The 17,535-nt window shown below is 42.6% G+C and overlaps 1 protein-coding gene across 6 annotated transcripts in view; it reads right to left on the bottom strand.

The window, feature by feature from the left end:
* The window catches only part of SORBS1 (sorbin and SH3 domain containing 1), a 246,539-nt gene that overhangs the window by 43,304 nt on the left and 185,700 nt on the right, over positions 1–17,535 (bottom strand). For 5 of the 6 annotated variants that reach the window (XM_061170051.1, XM_061170177.1, XM_061170255.1 and 2 more), the window contains one exon: positions 3,848–3,897. In XM_061170051.1, the coding sequence (XP_061026034.1) occupies positions 3,848–3,897 (50 nt within the window). Of the gene's footprint in view, positions 1–3,847; positions 3,898–8,176; positions 8,279–8,821; positions 8,888–12,880; positions 12,965–17,535 lie in introns of all 6 variants that reach the window. The other variant, XM_061169987.1, reaches the window with a different exon arrangement.

Genomic DNA, 17,535 nt, shown 5'->3' with positions numbered 1-17,535 from the left:
TGCTCACGACCACTCGTCTATACCTCTGCAGGAAGCACATCACCACTCCCGGAGCCTGCAGCCCTGACTCCCTCCAATCATACTTGCGAATCACTGCCAATGATATTTCTAGAGAAGATCTCAATTTGTCATTCCACTGCTGATTTTATTCACGCCACAAATATTTACTCAGCACCTACTAAGTGTCAATCACTCTCCTAGGTGGAGATTCAACAGAGGACAAAACAAAAAATTCCAGCCTCATGAATTCACTGTTGAAAACCATTTGGTGTTTTCAGGAAAAAAAAAAGAAAGTAACTGTTTCTAGACTTTGGGGAAGGGAGTCTAGACAATCTTAAAGCCTTTTGTACTGCATGAAAAAAATTTTTTGTATTTATAATGTAATGCTACTGTCATTCACTTTTTATTTGCCGCTGCTCTATAAAACCTTTCTTTCATTCTCCCCAAAACAGAGGTGCTTACTCCTTCTTGGGTCCCATCATTGAATTTACCACACTGCATTCTGATTGTCATGTACAAGTGTGTAATTTCCCAATGACACTCTGAGCCCCTTGAGGCCAGGCAGTTTATCTTATGAATCGTTGTATGCCTGGTGTCTAGCATTGTTGTTCACCAAATAAATATTAGCAGAAAAAATGATTCTATGAAATTACATGCCTACAAGCACACAGATTTCTGACATTTTTAAGGACCAGGGGAGTCTCTAATCTTTCATGTAGCTCTTCAGGTAATGATTTGTGTTTTGATCTTACATTAGATGAAGGGAAATAATGTTTTCTCTAGTGGACCATCGCCATTTAGGAAAGAGCAGCTTGTTGTTGAGTGCCACCTGCTGGCCAAATAAAGTAAAGCTCTTTGGTTAGGCAAAAAAAATGTATTCGTGCCAATCAATGCCGAAATGATAAGTCATGATGAAAATACACCGCTGACTTATAGATATGATAACTCCAGGGAATTAAATTCAAAATGGGACATACACTATGATTACAAGTATGAAAGATATATTTTTTGAGAGGAAGGACTGATGTTGTATTAGGGTATTGGGGCTATGGGTGAATTTCTTCCTTTCTCTTCCCAGGTTTTTCTAATGTTGTGATATGGAATCATGCTAATAAAATGCTAAACTGCAGTCTGCTCAAGATGTAAAAGTAGATTTAAGACAACACCATCACTTCTCCAGTGACCACAGAGTTGTTGATCCTGGGCTATCGGTGACTCCTCTTTCTTCAGCCCTCGGGTTAATTCAAGCCTTGCCAACGTTTCTTTCACATGTTTTGTGTCCATGCAGTGAAAGGGGCCAGATTCAGTTCACAAGCAGCCTGCCTCAGTGCTAAGCAAGTTGGATTCTAGTTAATTAAGATTCACAGATGCATTCATTTATTCAACAAACACTTATTGTACATTTTCATATGTATCAGGCACTGCACTTATGTTGACTCCTCACCAATTCCAAATACTGAAAAACCTAACTCATTTGAACAAACTGGGAGAAAACCAAGCCTGAATTACTGAAAAATCCCCACATGGAAGAACAGCAGGAGGGAAAAGCTCATCTATTCCTGTCAAGTGTTTCATGAGAGCTGGGCTATGGCTGAAAAACAGAGGTCTCTGGACCTATTTCCGTGATACAAATACAGTGCTTGGTAAATTAACACATCAAGTATCTTTATGTACACCAATACTCAGAGTGTCTGAAAGCAATTTGCTCTTTTAAAAAGTCTGCATGAGTCCCCCTCAATCCTGCTAACACACTATTACACAAATGGTTAAGCTGTTTTTTTAATCACTCAAAACAGTAAACCCTAGCATGCCTTTGGTTCATTTATTACCCAATTTTGAATCAGTATTGGCGCAGGTGAGAGTTTACTGCTGCCACCAGCAGATCTTGGCAGTCTCCTGGCCTAGAACGTCATTGCTCCTACTCTGGTGGTAGTTCTGCCACACACAGCTGTGGAACCTGGGCACACACTACCTTTCTGTGCTTGTTTCCTCACCTATAAAATGCGGATAAAAAATAACGCCTGATCCTGAAATGTTGAGGACTAAATGAGGTAAAGTATATATGATGCTAAGCACAGGGCCTGGCACATAGTAAATGCTCAATAAGTCGTTAAAATTATCATTTCATTCAAGACCTGCACTCTTAACTCTGATATCCTGTGGGAGCTGCCTTCTGAGTACTTTTAACCTCTACAATCTATTTCATTCAGTTGCCACATTGCCTTTTTATTTACTAACGTTTATTTATTTATTTTTTGCGTGTTTTGCCCCTGAAACTATTAAGGGACTGCATCTTATGCTCCTATTAGAATACCCAGCATAGGGACTTCCCTGGTGGCGCAATGGTTAAGAATCCGCCTGCCAATGCAGGGGACACAGGTTCGAGTCCTAGTCCAGGAAGATCCTACATGCCGCAGAGCAACTAAGCCCGTGTGCCACAACTACTGAGCCTGCGATCTAGAGCCCACGAGCCACAACTACTGAGCCCTCGTGCCACAACTACTGAAGCCCACGCGCCTAGAGCCCGTGCTCTGCAATGAGAAGCCACCACAAGGAGAAGCCCGCACACCACAACGAAGAGTAGCCCCCGCTCGCCACAACTAGAGAAAGCCCGCACACAGCAACAAAGACCCAACACAGCCAAAAATAAATAAATAAATTTATATTAAAAAAAAAAAAAAAAGAATACCCAGCATAGTGCCTTAGATCCGGTAGAAATTCACTCAGCCAGCCACCTGAAGCAATTTTTTCACCAAAGTACCCTAATCCCAGCTCACTGACTTTCAAATGAAACTACTCTTGCAAAATGCCTTCTTTGGCAAGATATGATAGGTTGGATATGCCCAAGTGACCATAATATTTGCCCCCATAAACTCAGCATTCAGACCAAGTCAGGCTTGTATTTGAAGAGGTGAACTTTGCTCATTGTGGACTTACCCAACCCAAACGGAACAGGTAATAGTGTGCCTTTCCTCCTTGTCATATTTCAAAGAATGAGATACAGATGATGATATAACGGTGATGACATGAGAAGCTGCTCCTATCAGAACAGCTCCCAAATCTATATGGTGCACCAGGCAGTGTGGAGATGCAGTCCTTGCCCTCATGGAGTCCATAGTTTATTATAGTTATAAAAATACAAGAGCATAAGTCAGGTATACAGCAGCAGAAGTAAGTGCCATAAGAGGTACTAATATGAGACTGGGTATAGGAAGGATCCGTTAGGGCCCATTTATACAAGCTAAAGTGCTGGCTATTCACCATGTTTGTAAGGGTAGGAAGCAGCACTGAAACATTTTCGGCTGGGATAACAGCTGCATAGTAAAGTACAAAGACAAGTAATCTAGGAGAGGACCTGGGATGGTTTGGGGACGGGAAAGGAGTCTGGTGGTTACCCCATGAAGAAGTGCGTGGGGTGTGCATTCATCACTCAGGCAGAATTCTAAGAATTGGTATGGGGGAATAAACCAAGATCTCTGAGAATCAGACAAGTTAGCCCCCTCTTGGCCCCATCTTTCCTTGTGATAGGTCCAGCCCGAGGACCTCACCCCACCCCCGCCTTTATACCAGATGTGGCCTTAGTCACACACTCTGTTCCCCCAAAGATCAGCACACATTCTCAAGGTAAAGATGCCAATCCAGGGAAAAGCTTATCAAAGGTAATTTGAATCAACACAAAATTAATTTGGAAAAGGAGGAGAAAAAAAATAATTTGAAGACGATAATTGCTACTTATCACCAAACTGTACATCATTCAAATCCACTAGACTGATAACAAAATACAACACAAGCCTCTTCCCGTTTCTGATATTTAATACATCAAACCATGTAAACAGTGATAACTTACTATCCAGGAGGCTCTGAAGAAATTTCCGGAGTGGGGCTGACTGCTGATCTCTGTAAATGTCAAAAAAAAAAAAAAGAATGTAGATGACTTACTTCGACTCAGATATTTCAAGCCAAGGGGAAAACGAGAGAAGTCCCTTTCCTTTCCTAGTTTAGATGAAGCCCTCTGGGAGATGGGGAGCTCGGCTGGAAAGGTCTCAGTGCTGGTGGAAGACGGTGCTCTTTCTCTAGAAGGAGGATTTCTGGGCTTTTGCCTCCCAGTGGCTGCAATCAGGGCTCTCTGGGTGGGTCGGGAGACGCCCCACTCCTTACATTTATCTCCAGTCGCAGGCCCACTGGAAAGATGGCCCACCGCTTGGCAACAGGCACTAGTGACATGGACAGCACCCTCCAGCAGCTTATCCCCCCACCCTCGGAGCCCCTGCCAAGCCCACCAGACTCCTTCATGCACCCACATGCCTCAACCAGAGTGTCACCCAACACTTCAGGTACAGAACATACAAAAATGCATTTTACGGTGCTTTGTGTCCACCTAGGGGGGTGGGATAGGGAGGGTGGGAGGGAGACACAAGAGGGAGGGGATATGGGGATATATGTATACATACAGCTGATTCACTCTGTGATACAGCAGAAACTAACACACCATCGTAAAGTAATTATACTCCAATAAAGATGTTTTTTTAAAAATGCATTTTAAAAGACTGTACTTTTAGATCATTTATTTACCCCTGCAGATTGAGAAGTGTGGAAATTGGGAGAAATGCAGTTTCACAAAACCTATTAATGACCATTTCACCGTGACGGGAGGGAACATGTTATCAAATTACAGGCCCCTATGCACAAGGAAGAAAACCAAGAGTCTATGCAGAGAAAAAGCAGCATAATTACAGAGTTTAGGGTTTCTATTGTCTTGGAGAAAGAAAGGCAAAGGGTTCAATATATTTGTTTTTAAAAATAATGTGTTAGTTGAATACATCAACATAAAAGTTAACGTTTAAAGATACTCCTGGGAATTCCCTGGCCGTCTGGTGGTTAAGACTCTGCGCTTCCACTGCCGGGGCATGGGTTCGATCCCTGGTCGGGGAACTAAGATTCCGCAAACCACACAGCGTGACCAAAACCAAAAGCTCCTACCTCTACTAATGACCACTTCAAGGAAAACAAGCTCTGTGGAGGAGAAGAGGTACTTGGGGAAAGGAGAGAAGGGAAAACACCAGGAGAAGGAAAAGGAAGAGATTGGGAAAGAGGGAGGATGACGGGAGGGGAGGCAGCCTTTGTCAGGGGCTCACCCCCAGCCCTCCTCTGCCCTCCACCCCCACTGCTCCTGAGAAGGCACTGCTCTCACCTCCACACCCATCCTTCCAGCCCCTTTGCCCGCACTGGTCTCCCAGCCTTGGCACCTGCCCCGTTGTGGGTCTCCATCTCGGAAGAACTTTTGCACAACCCTGCCGAGTCCTCTGGAAACACCCCCTTCCTTCCTTCCACAATCACATGTTGCCAATCAGCGCTGTATCCCTGGAGGCTCCCCTGATTCTTCACCACATACTCTACCTCCCATCAACTACTTACCCAGCAACCTCTGAAGTTTTTAGAAGCCTCTTGGTTACCAAGTGCACTGACCTTCCCTCAGAGTCTGTTTTTGGGGGACCCCTCGGGCAACTCTCATACTTGCTCCACCTCTCACGTTTCCTCCTCACTCTGGTTTTCTCTGACCCGCCCCTCCTCCTGTTCTGTGTCATCCAACATCCCGATGGGTAGCTGCCTGTCTCCCATCCTTTCTCTCTGCATGACTCTCTCTTCTATCTGTAATCTACTCCCAGGTTGGGTGTCTCCACCTGCTCCCAGGGCTTCAACCATCACTTCTCTTCAGGTGACTCGGATTGACTTTCGACCTCCCTGCCTCTCATGAGACCTAGTTTTCTATTTCCAACTGTGTACTGGATATTCCCTATATGATACCAAACCAACACCTTGAAAATAAACTACCTAAAACCACCTCCTTCATCTTACCTCTGCACTGATTTTCTCCCCACCTTTCTTATGTGACATACTGATGTCCCCATTCTTCCAGGATCCTGGACAAAACCCTACAGTTGTCTGTGTCTCCTTCCCATTCCCCAATTCTTTGTTCTTCACACCAATTAGTTAAAATGTCCCACTGCAATTTCCTCTGTGATTTCACATCTACTCTCATCCCTTCATGCTGGTACCACTGGAGTACTCACCCCTACATGCCTGGACTGCTGCAGTAACCTCCTTGCCCTCTCAGCCTCCCACTGGAGGTTATCCCTTCAGTTCAACCTCTCTAGAGTGAGGACACTAACCTTCCTAAAACACTAGTCCTGAATTACATCATTGACTTGAGGGCAAAATCAACCATCTCTTTAACCATATTTTTGGAGTCTCTACAACCCAGGGTCAACCCCCTTTTCCCAAACCTGCCTTCCACTATTATCACCCCAAATTTTCTATTACAGATGAATTCATCTACTTTATTCCTGAATCCATCCTAAACATGTTCACTTTTGTGCTCTCTACCATGCCTCAAATGGATGGCCCCCACTTTCGCCATGTACCTAAACTCCATCAATCCTTTAAGATCTTGGCCGACTCCTGAGAAGTCTTCCCTGATTTCCTGGAAGATTTCCCCCTCTTCTGAACACTTAGAGGCCGTAGCGTTCATTTAGCTCTTACCAGGCACTGCTGTGTACTGTTGGAGATCTTTTATTTATGAGTGTGACTAAGCTGTCACGTTCTTGAAGGCAAAGTCCACTCTGGTGCTGATTTAGAACGTCCCTCAGCATGTCACACACACGTTAGGGACTACGGGCAATGCACAGTTGAACCAATGTCAAGATGACTCATTCATGCATCAGACACCTCTTCGGGCCCACCTAGCCCCAGGCAGGGTTGTAGGTACTGGATGCCATCTCTGCCCCAAGGAGGCTGCGGTTACTGCAGTAGTTCTCTAGCTGCTATCCATCCTGCCACATGTTACAGGACCACTCTTATTACAGTTCTTTGAAAAAAGTGCCTGCTGATTCATTTCGGGCTCCCCTCCGGCCCCCCAGCTCACTTCAGGATTTACCTGCAGCCACAGTTCTCCTTTAGACCCAGCTCAGACCTCCATTCCCACAGCAGCTACAGCTGGTGCCAGTCTCCGCCCTGGTTGGAGACTCAGCGCCCCACTATGCTCACCCCGTCACGCATCTGCCTGATTGCATGCACCGTCGCTCACCTTCTGTGCTCCCCTGGGCCTAACCGCTGGTCCTGCTGGCTACCTCGTCCTTCGGTGACTCTGAATTCCCAAACCCTAACTCCTCTGGATCTGCTTGCAGTGCTTGGCTTCTGCCCCTCTTATCCCGGGCCCCCCTGGCTGTGGCCATAATCACCTGCTTTGAGTCTCTGGCTCTACGTGACTTCGTACCCAAGTCACACACACTGGTGGCCTGACCCTCCTTGTCTCAGTTCTGCTTAAGAATAACATGGTCCGTTAGCATTTTTTCCATTTCTCCTGCCACAGTCTGTGGACGTCCTAGCCTCATCGGCAGTGTCCGCATTCCTTTTTTATTTTCTATAAAGATACCCTTTCCTTGTAAGTGTCTCCTTTGTTTTGTCAGGGAGCCCTGGGGGTAGTTCTCCAAACATTTGGTATTTTTCTTCGCCTTGGGAGCCCATTTACCCTGGACTCTCTCTCTTTCTGACATACCCTTTAATAAACCGCATTGGGACATAGCTCCCTTTAAAAATATCAATGTAGGCAGAGTTTCAAACGCTTGTGGCCAGGCTGTCTGGCCTCCAGAGTGCATTTTTTCATTAAGAACTTTCTGACCTTTCAAATTACAAATACTACTATGCTGACAGTGCCTTGCACGCAAGAGGCACCCGAATCACAGCCGCTGTGTTTTGGAAAATGATCTCTGAGGTTGGTATCTCCCAGGGCTGCAAAAAAGACATGGAAGTTGCCCAAAAAAGGCTCCCTGAAAATTCAGAGAAGGTATACACACAAGGGGGCAGAAGGGGAGTTAAAAGGGTGACCCCTTGAAAGCAGAGAAAGAGGATGGTAAGCGGGGGTAGGGGGGAGCAGTTAAATCACCAGCCACCCTGCATATATATATTTGAAAAATCCCCTTTAAGGAAGATGCCAAGCTCAAAAGAAATCCAAACAAAAATTAAGTTGGGGGGTCAGGGGTGATCTAAAACAGGAGTCAGAAAGCCATGCAGCTTAAAAATGCCCAGCATACCCATTCATCACCCCAACTACATCAAAAACCATAGAACAAAGAAGAAAGCAAAGGGAACTGAGGGCACGAGAAAAACTCAGAAATACCTGTGACAGGTTTGCACTGGGTGCTTTATTAAGCGTCTCCGTTTTTTCTAAATCTGCCTCTAACTCTGTTTGGCAGAGGTTGAGATCTTTTTCTAGATTAGTCTGGTTCAAGAAAGAAAAGATGGGAAAGAGTGTTTTAGTTAGGAGGAAAGGCAGACAGCATGGAAGGTTACGTTTGAAAAATGAGTTTGTTTAGTATCATACATTAATAAGGCAAAGATGGCATGACTAAAACACAAGAGCTTACTATAAATGAGTTAAAGACAGGAAAACAGAGAATGCAACATTAGGCATAGAGAATATAAATCCTGTGGTAATCAGAGCTCCAAAACTCTACTTGCTAGAGAGAGGAACTACACAGACCCCAAAAACCTACCTTTTAGGAAATACCTATTTTCTCTTTTTCAGAGTATGGTGACTATGACACATATGTCAGAAGAATAAGCAATTGCTTTAAAAACCTCTACACATTAGTATAAGTCTTAGAGACTTTGTTAAACTGTTTTATCACCAAGCCAAAAAAAAAAAAAAAGTTACAATCAAGTTAAAAATAAAAGGGGGGGGGATTTAATAAAAGAAAAAAGCCCACAACACACGCACACTAGCCAGGCCAGAGCGCACACACACAGCCCACAGTGGAATTACCTTTCTATCCTCTCTAGGAAGGATAGAGCAGTCTCCAGGAGTATAATCCCATATCTTTTTGGGAGGCTGACGGGAAGCAGAGGAGGAAATGAAGAAATGAGCGTAAAGACATAAAGACAAACATGGAGACCGGCTCAAACCAAGAGGGGCAATGCTAGGAGAACTGTCTCAACACAGAAAAGTGAACTAAAAACAAAAGGAGCGGGCACCCTGTCTCCTGAGGCCACCTGGGGACCCCATGGAACTCAGGAGCTGGAAATGTTATAGTGGGAGGTTTATTTCTGCATCTCTGTCTCAAGAGTCAATCACTGTTGGATTCTAAATATTGAAAACTTTAAAAAGAACAAAGGAAAGAAAAAAAAAGCATTAACACCAATTTGAACAAAAACAAACATTTAAATTCCTCATTGTTCTTTTCCAACTAAGATGGACACTGAGAGCCTACATTTTGGGAGCTAGTCTTCTCCCCTGTAAAATTCATTATGTCTTCATAAACGTGTGAATTTGGAGATCTGACCAAGGGTGGGTACATGGTGCTAAACGTGCTTCCTGTGGCTTGTGGCAATGAAATCCATGTATGAAACAGGTGTTAAATATTGCACTGTAGAACTAGACAATTTCACTAGATAATTTTTTAAAAATCTCCTTTTACAGTTTAACTAGACTTTGATAATACTGCTGATGGTAGAGTCAAACCTCCCATCTCTCTTAGAGAGCAGAGTTTATACTTTGAATTTAAACAGTGAACTGTAAGGTTATTTTTATTTTCTCCTTTAACTGTTCATGTTAGAATTAGAACTGCATTCCCGAAGTAGAAATCTGCCAGGAGAATTGTTTTAAGCGGGGTCCAGAGGGTAGGACATCTGGAAGTTACAAGCCACTTCCATCTTTGCAACCTCTCTTTCACTAAGTAAACCTTCTTGTTCTGCCCACTTACACTTGAAATTTCTTACACAGTGACCTCTGAGGAGATGAGATCATTAATAACTCCTATCATTCTGTGCAAATTTCATCATAACCAACTCTATGGAAGCATTCAAATTAGTTTTACATTTTGCCTTGAGCTTACTTACAGAAATCACATCAATTTCTGTAGGAATTAGGGGGAGAAAAAAGAAGAAAAAGCTGACACTCCAGGCCAAATAAAAAGTAATTGATTTTACAAATGAAACATAATTGATTCCAAGGTGCCTTCACCAGTAACTTGTGTATGTAATATAAATTGCGTATATTCTGCAATTTGTAAAGTAAGGCCACTGACAATTACCATTCATCTTTAAGCACTTAATACAGTTGGATTGTTCATCTGGGGATGGAGATGTTTTCAAGTCACTGATGGTAGCCCTACTCATTTACTTACTGCAAAAAATAAGACAGTGCTTACAAATTAAATTGGTTTTAAATAATCTTCCCCCAAATGGTCCCTGGAGTCTTAAATTAGTTGATATCCTACGACTCATTAGACCTAAAAGGTATTACAGTCAGGAGCTTGCTGAAACTTCAGCTCATTTTGGGTGGCTTTAAGTGAAGGGGCCAAGGAAGAAAGGAGTTCAGGCTAAATGTCTAAAGTTCTGGCAGGCTTTACTAGGGGGAAGTGGGTCCTAGGTTCATATGGTGTAAAAAGGAGAAACGATGATCCACATGGTTGATAGTAGTTTTAATTTCATTCTGCTTCTGAATGACTGAAAAATCTTCCAAAACAACTGCCATGGATTACACCCCTTTTATTTATGTCTCTTGCTCTTTTGTGGCCCAGAGTTGATTGGGATAGGAGAGAAGTGAAGAAAAAATTTCTCCCCATCACATCTTCCTCCCAAACTCTGGGAGTAATATCCAGTCATCAACCTGGTTCAGCCAGATAACAAGCCCACCCTTAGGATGACTCAGACCATAAGGACCCGTTCACCTCAGTGCTGTTCCTCAGGATATAGGCATTGATTAAGCTATTTTGGCAAGTCTTCAAAAGTATCATCTTTTATTACTTTAAAAGACCTACACAAAAAAAAGGTAGTCCCATTTAAGAAGGACTCTAAGGTCTATGCAAGGTACACTCTGGCTTCAGAGAAAATGACATTTTGGAAAAGCATCTCTAAGTCTTTAAATAATTAAGAGGCAGTTAGGACAATAGGGTAGGAATACAAATTATAGGAAGGTCCCCATACGCAAATGGACCGTGTTGTCAACATCTGTCTGGATTGGTTGTGTGGGCTCAGACTACGGTTTCCAGCAGAAACGATGCTAATTCACAGAGCTATTCACAGAGCCTATCTAAATATGCTGTGACTGAAATGCTGTCTACTGCTAACGAAAGGAGTATTATTTACAATGACAGATTTAATAAAACAAACCAATCACAATTAATTAGGAAAAAATGGCTTCATAACTTTTCCTAAAAGTTAACATTTCAGTAAAACTAATATAGTTATTTGTTATCTGGCAAATGAGGAGATGGCTAGACATTTGTGGATTCTGAACAGAGTTTCAAAACTCAATGGCATAGACTCCTTATTATAAACAATTTAAAGCTAATATCTTTTGCTTTCTCTGATGAAAGTATGGCATTATTATTGCGTGTACCAATCATGGTCTTTTTTTTGGGGGGGGCAGGGGTACACATTTCTGCAGGGTTTTTTGTGAGATAATTGAGCAGGTTTTAAGAACAAGAAAAGGAAAAGGGTTCGGATACTGTTAAATCTTTGCATGTGGAAGAGACTGCGTGAGGTAGACTTCATTGATGTGTGAATGGTGGACAGCAGAGAAAACAGGGAGAGAGAGGAGAAGTGAGGTGTGTACCAAAGCTTTGGGGAGGGGAGGAGGAGACAGTGCAGACTTTGGGTTGGATGCTTCCCTCTCTGCTGCTCATTAGGTGGCGCTGTTCATCCAGGACACCTCGGCTGACATTAGGTGACAGTATCAGGGAGGGGACAAAGTGGGAGGAATGCCTGTTCCTACAAGAAGGGGTGTTTGCAAGGTAGGTGCTCCTAACTCAGAAAATGACTGAACATTCAAACAAAGCTCAGCAATTCCAGAGCAACAGTTAAATTTCTCCGTTTTCATCTTCATTAAAAATGTACTACAGAATTTAACATTTTACTGAACTGTAAAGTTAACTGCTATCTGCAAATAAAACTATCATTCTAAATCATGGTGATTCAAATGCCAGATTCAATGCTTAAAGTCTCATACATCTAATAAAATGTTTTATTTTTATACACTAAATCCCTCCACCTGTAAATTCTTTTTGCAGCTGTAACAATTAAGACTTTAAAGTAACTGGAGCTTTAAAGTCAGTTTCCAGTCATCTCCAGTGGAAAAATGAGCTCAATTCTCCCTTTGGTTTGATACTCCTTTGGGTGCAAGGCCAAGAAAATCCTCCTTTAAGTGCCAAAAATCAATTCGTACCAAAGCGAACTCAGACACATCACAGGGAAGCTACAGGCTATTGGGCTGAATACTAAGTTTGCTAGAATTCCTAACTCTCATTTCTAATTTTGGGAAATATTATCCTACCTCATAGAAATCATTCCCTAAAAGTCGCCTGTAACAGGATGGTGATTCGAGGATCACCTCTGCATAGAGAGGCCCTTTTCCACTTGCACTGGCACTTCCCTTGCATGTGTGCTTCTAAAATTTCTATTTAAAGCAGTGACAATGCTGGTCTTTCTCAGTGTGTAATGCGTTTTCCTGGTTGTCTTCGGTATACCATGAAGACTTTGGTCAAGGAACTGAACCAAAGGCCGAAATAATGCAATCTACAAGGTGTGTGATATTTGTTGCTAGTGGTGGGAGGTCCTGAAACAAGCAATGACTTAGCCATGTCTCCTGGGGGATTTTCTAGCAAGAAATACTTTCCAGAGCTCACTGTCCTTTCTTGGTGAAGTAAAGCAATGGAAAGCTCACAGGTTGTAGCGAGAATAGACAATCCCACCACTGACAGCCAACAAGGCTGCTCCCCACTTCCTGAATTCTTTACAAATAGGTCTGATTTTTTAGCAGCAACAATGCATCAACAGCACTATTAAAAAAGGTGTCTATAACCACTGAAGCTATTAAACTTACCGGTTTCCCAAACTCCAATTCCGAAAAGAATTTATACCAAGGTTCATTCTTTAAATCTATCTCTTCTGGGCTTATATCCCGACTCTATAGGGGTTGGTGATAGGGAAATGGAAGAGAGAGAAGGATAACATTATGCAGAGATTACATAGGAACCGGCCAGTAGAGATGCAGTGGTTTCCAGAAATATACAGCACCTGCATTCAACAGCAGCGATCATCCATTTCTTTATTGACATGAGCAAAATCAGGGGAGCTGAAACAGGCGGGAAAGGATGTGTTTATGAAAACAGGCACACTGAGGTAGGGAGCAGTGAGGGAGGCATTCTCGGTCCCAAGGCAGAGGGACGACAGATGGAGAACGCTGCACCACACTGCCGCCTTCCCAACAGATCTGAACATGGGCATGACAGTTTCCCTTGGTAATTGTCGGAGTGGTGGGAGAAAAGAGAGCCCTTATTAAAATAGCTAAAATAGCTCTTTACAAAGAGCTATTAGTTAAGAGCAAATAACCTGGGGAACACATCAAACGTTTAGCCATCTATGCCAGATGAGTACAGCAAGCACTTTTTATGGGCTAGTACAGTTTTAGTACTTATTTGCAAGGCTGCCTTAAGGTTTTCAAAATAAGCAGCAAATACTGACACTTTTATAAAAGCCAATTTGTTAATACTGCATCTTTAATGGCACATGAGTAGGTGAGAAACCATGTCCCATACAGAGTAAAGTGAAAGATGATGTAAGTAAAAACAGTAGACACAAGTGAAAAAACATTTTAAACAAGCATCCATGGGGGATGAATACAGACAGAATATACTTTGTGTTCTACGAAATAAACATTAAAGAACTAGGGGAAAAATAAAGCGAGGGAAAAGCTGAACAAGACAGATAACAGAACGATAGGGGGGGATAAAACTTCTGGGTTACGTTACAAAAATAAGTTAGATTTCTCATTTTATACGACTCTAAAAAGTAGTTCACAGACTGATGATATGATTCCATGGGATTTCATGTTTAATCAAATATTTATAAAGTTCTGGTACCTTGCTCTGTGGAAGAGCATGTGTTTCCGGAAATAATTAGTTGGAAAATGAATGCCTGGAAAGCAAATCAGGTTTCCCCTTAATAAACTGGAGATATGGTCACATCAGATAGAAGTGTTAGAGGCTCACGGCTTAATTCCTACGGGCATATACGTTTCAAAAAATCTTGATAGTCACAAAAGAGAGAGGTGGTGATATTCTGACAACAATATGAAATAGAAAATGTACATTTTCCACTGTGATTGAAAACATCATAAGAAACTTCACGCCCTCAGGGCCACGACACATGAGGAAGGAAACTGCAGATCCTGTGGACGCGTCTCCAAGTGACTCCTTCACAAAGCTGCTCCTCCTGGATACATTTTTCGTAACATTCAGTTAACAGGCCTTTTGTAGCTTATTGAAATGAGCGTAAACTTCCTTAGTGACCTTTACCAATCTCTTCTAAAAATCCCTATAAGAATCTTTACCATTATTTCTACTTTTGCTTTAAATAGAGGAAAATACGGCAGAGAACTTTTCTTCAACAGAAATTAACTGGATAGAAGTTAGTTGAAATCAAAGGGAAATATATACTGATACAGAGTCTGCCCTCTTGAATCCAGATTAAAACCTCCTCCAACTGTCTTTAGGGGCGTAGGGCTTAAATCTTGGAGAATGCGTGTTCCTTCTCAATGGATTTTGCAATTATGTAAAATAATGGATTCTGTATTTATTCAGTGAAATGAGGCACAATATCTACAAAGACACCACTGTTCAGGAGAGACAGTTTAGACACTGGGACACCCTAGATCCTTGTATGATGGGGTTTCATGAAACCTATTTCATGTTTATTATTTTAAAAGACTATTTTTATAAATTGCTCTCTGGGAGTAGTTTTTTTTCATTAAAAAAAAAAAAAAGTATCAACTCTTTCAGGAAACCGCCTGAATGCTTTGGTACTCAGTCCTGAAAGAATTAACCCATTTGATTGTCAAAGGTTGTTTGCAGATTGTTTTACTGCTGAGGTTAATGCTGGGCTGAGAACTGAGTCAGGAGGTATGTCAACCAGCTTGGACCCAGAGCAGCCAGCCTCAGCCCTCTGAGCTGCCAGAGAGAAAGTTAAAGAGGCAATACCACACAGCATTTGATTCTGCATTTATAACTCCACTACAGATCCAAGTACAGAACAGACAGGCAGAAAACATCCTTCTGGATGCAGAACAGGCTCTCTGTACTGGCAGGCAAAGCAGATTCCACAAGGCCAGGCTGAGTTCTCTGCTACTGGTGGCTATCTTTTCCCAGCTTGGCAAAATCCTCAGAAAAGGCAGGTGACTTGAGAGGGACACCTGATTGTCCTGAAGGACAGTTTTGCTGCTTGGACGGGAGCCAGAGACTAGCTTCAGATTTTAATTAAATAATCTGAATGTGGCCCGTTCATTTACACGGCACTTTATAATGGTCATAGATCTTTAACCCACATTATCGCACATGATCCTCTCACTCAGTGCTTCAGTGAGGCTGGCAGGCCAGATAATAATTTCATTTTATAGATGAAAACACTGTGGTTCAGAAAGGTTAAGCGATGTCCCAAGACATAAGGCAGAGTCAGAATTCGAACTCAGAACTCAGACCTTGCAATTCCTAGTCCGGTGCTGTTTACATTTCTCATACTCCCCATGAGAAGGGGGTGGGCCTGCTTAGTTTGTGGATGACACCAAGCTAAAACGGGGTAAGTGACAAACTTGAAAAGTCAGGAAGGAATTCAAGGTGACAGTGAAATGGGAAGAAACCAAGTTGGGTAAATCCCCTTGTTTTACACTTTCAAATATATATCGTGTCTGTAATAAAGATTTTAATGTCTGTCCTTCCTACTATACCCCTATGGGAGCAGGAACTCCAACGTCTAATGCAGAGCTTGGCACATCAAAGTTATTCTATACAGCAGACCCTTGAACAGTGCGGGCATTAGGGGTGCATGCAATCAAAAAATCCAAGTATAATTTACAGTTGGCCCTCTGTAGCCATGGTTCCTCTACATCCACAGATCCAACCAACCACGACTGTGTAGGGCTATAGCACTTACTGTTGAAAAGAATCCATGTATAAGTTGACTGTGCAGTTCAAACCCATGTTGTTCAAGGGTCAATTGTATATATTTATTGAATTGAGCTGAAGTTCAGTTCTATAAGGGACTTTGGAGGAAAGTAAAAGGAACACAGCCTGAAAAGAGCCATTTCTGACAAAGCAGGGACTGACCAATAGGTCTCCAATTCCAAGACCAGAAGAGAAGAAAATGCACTCGTACTATGATAAGAGGGAGGCCAAACAGTTCTGAGGAACTGCATATGAGTTTGCCAAACAGCTGAATAGGTCACCAAGACTGTGAATCTCCTGGGGGGATTCTGAAGGTAGCACAGTGTTTATCTGTCTGGGATGCTGTGGGTTTGCTCCAGGGACAAGATGTGCTCTAAGGCAACCTTTACAGCCTACTCTTCAACTCTTTGTGTGAACAACAGATAGAGAGATGTGCCTGTGAGGCCACAATTTAAATTGCCAGGCTTAAGCAGACACGAACACCTCCAACTGGAAAAAAATTGGGGGGAAAAGTGGATTTTCCCCCTTAAAAGGAGATGTGCATTTCTGAGAGCACATTTAGATTCTACATCTGTCTGTCTCTAGTTAGTATACTTATTCACAGTAAACAACAACAAAAATGTGTGTGTGTGTGTGTGTGTGTTTGTGTGTGTGTGGTGGTGGTGGGGTGGTGGCTGCGGAAGGAAGGGGGTTCCTCAAATTCTGGTAAACCCGACACTGGAAACCAAAAGGCAGGACTCACGTGCTGAAACTCACATTCCAACGTTTCTGCTCATGTGGCAAAAATAGCAGGAAAAGAAATTCAAAAATAAAGGACGAATTCAACCCCTGTGAAGAGTAGACTGTGAAAAGATGAAGATTCTCTCTAAAATGAAAAATGACTCTTTGGGAAGAACAGCGCTAAATAGAGGGAAAGGCACGAAACTAAAACAGCTGGACAGTGGTGTTCCTCTCTGGCCAGCCTTTGGTGTTATGTCCTAACTGGGTTGGCCCAGGTCCTGGTACAAGCAGGGGGCTTCCTGTGTGGGAACACCCAGACAGTGCTTGGCAATCCACGTGTATGGTCACCACAACTCCCCAAAGAGGGCCCCGTGGGCCCTGTGTGCTACTTTTCGGGGTTTGTAAAAACAATATAAATGATCCCAAGGTCTATGACATGGAAGACATTGTGACCATTGTGGCATCAGTGAGAAAAAATAAAACTATGTTATTGTTTTTTTCCTAGTTTTGAATAGGGGTCAAATTATTAGGAACCAAGGAAAGGAGGAGGAAACAAAGGAGAAATTAAGGGGCAAGCCTTCAATAAATCAATGACCGTCTATGAACAATAATAAATAATAAATTGCCAACACAAAAGCACCCAAAGGCTTACAGAGTCTCTAAAATCACTGAAGTGTACTGACATGTGATGGTGTGTCCACCACTTGTTATTCAAGTGTTGGGAATATACTCAAAGGACGTGACATTCTTTCTAGGAAGACCTGTATGGAGGATTACCTTCTGTGCTTGTTACCTTCTAAGAGAGAGAGAACCTCCAGTG

This window comes from Eubalaena glacialis, chromosome 1 (genome assembly GCF_028564815.1).
Source record: "Eubalaena glacialis isolate mEubGla1 chromosome 1, mEubGla1.1.hap2.+ XY, whole genome shotgun sequence".
NCBI classification, from domain to species: domain Eukaryota; kingdom Metazoa; phylum Chordata; class Mammalia; order Artiodactyla; family Balaenidae; genus Eubalaena; species Eubalaena glacialis.
The sequence above is the reverse complement of the archived record's forward strand: the minus strand, read 5'-3'. Positions and strand labels throughout refer to the sequence as shown.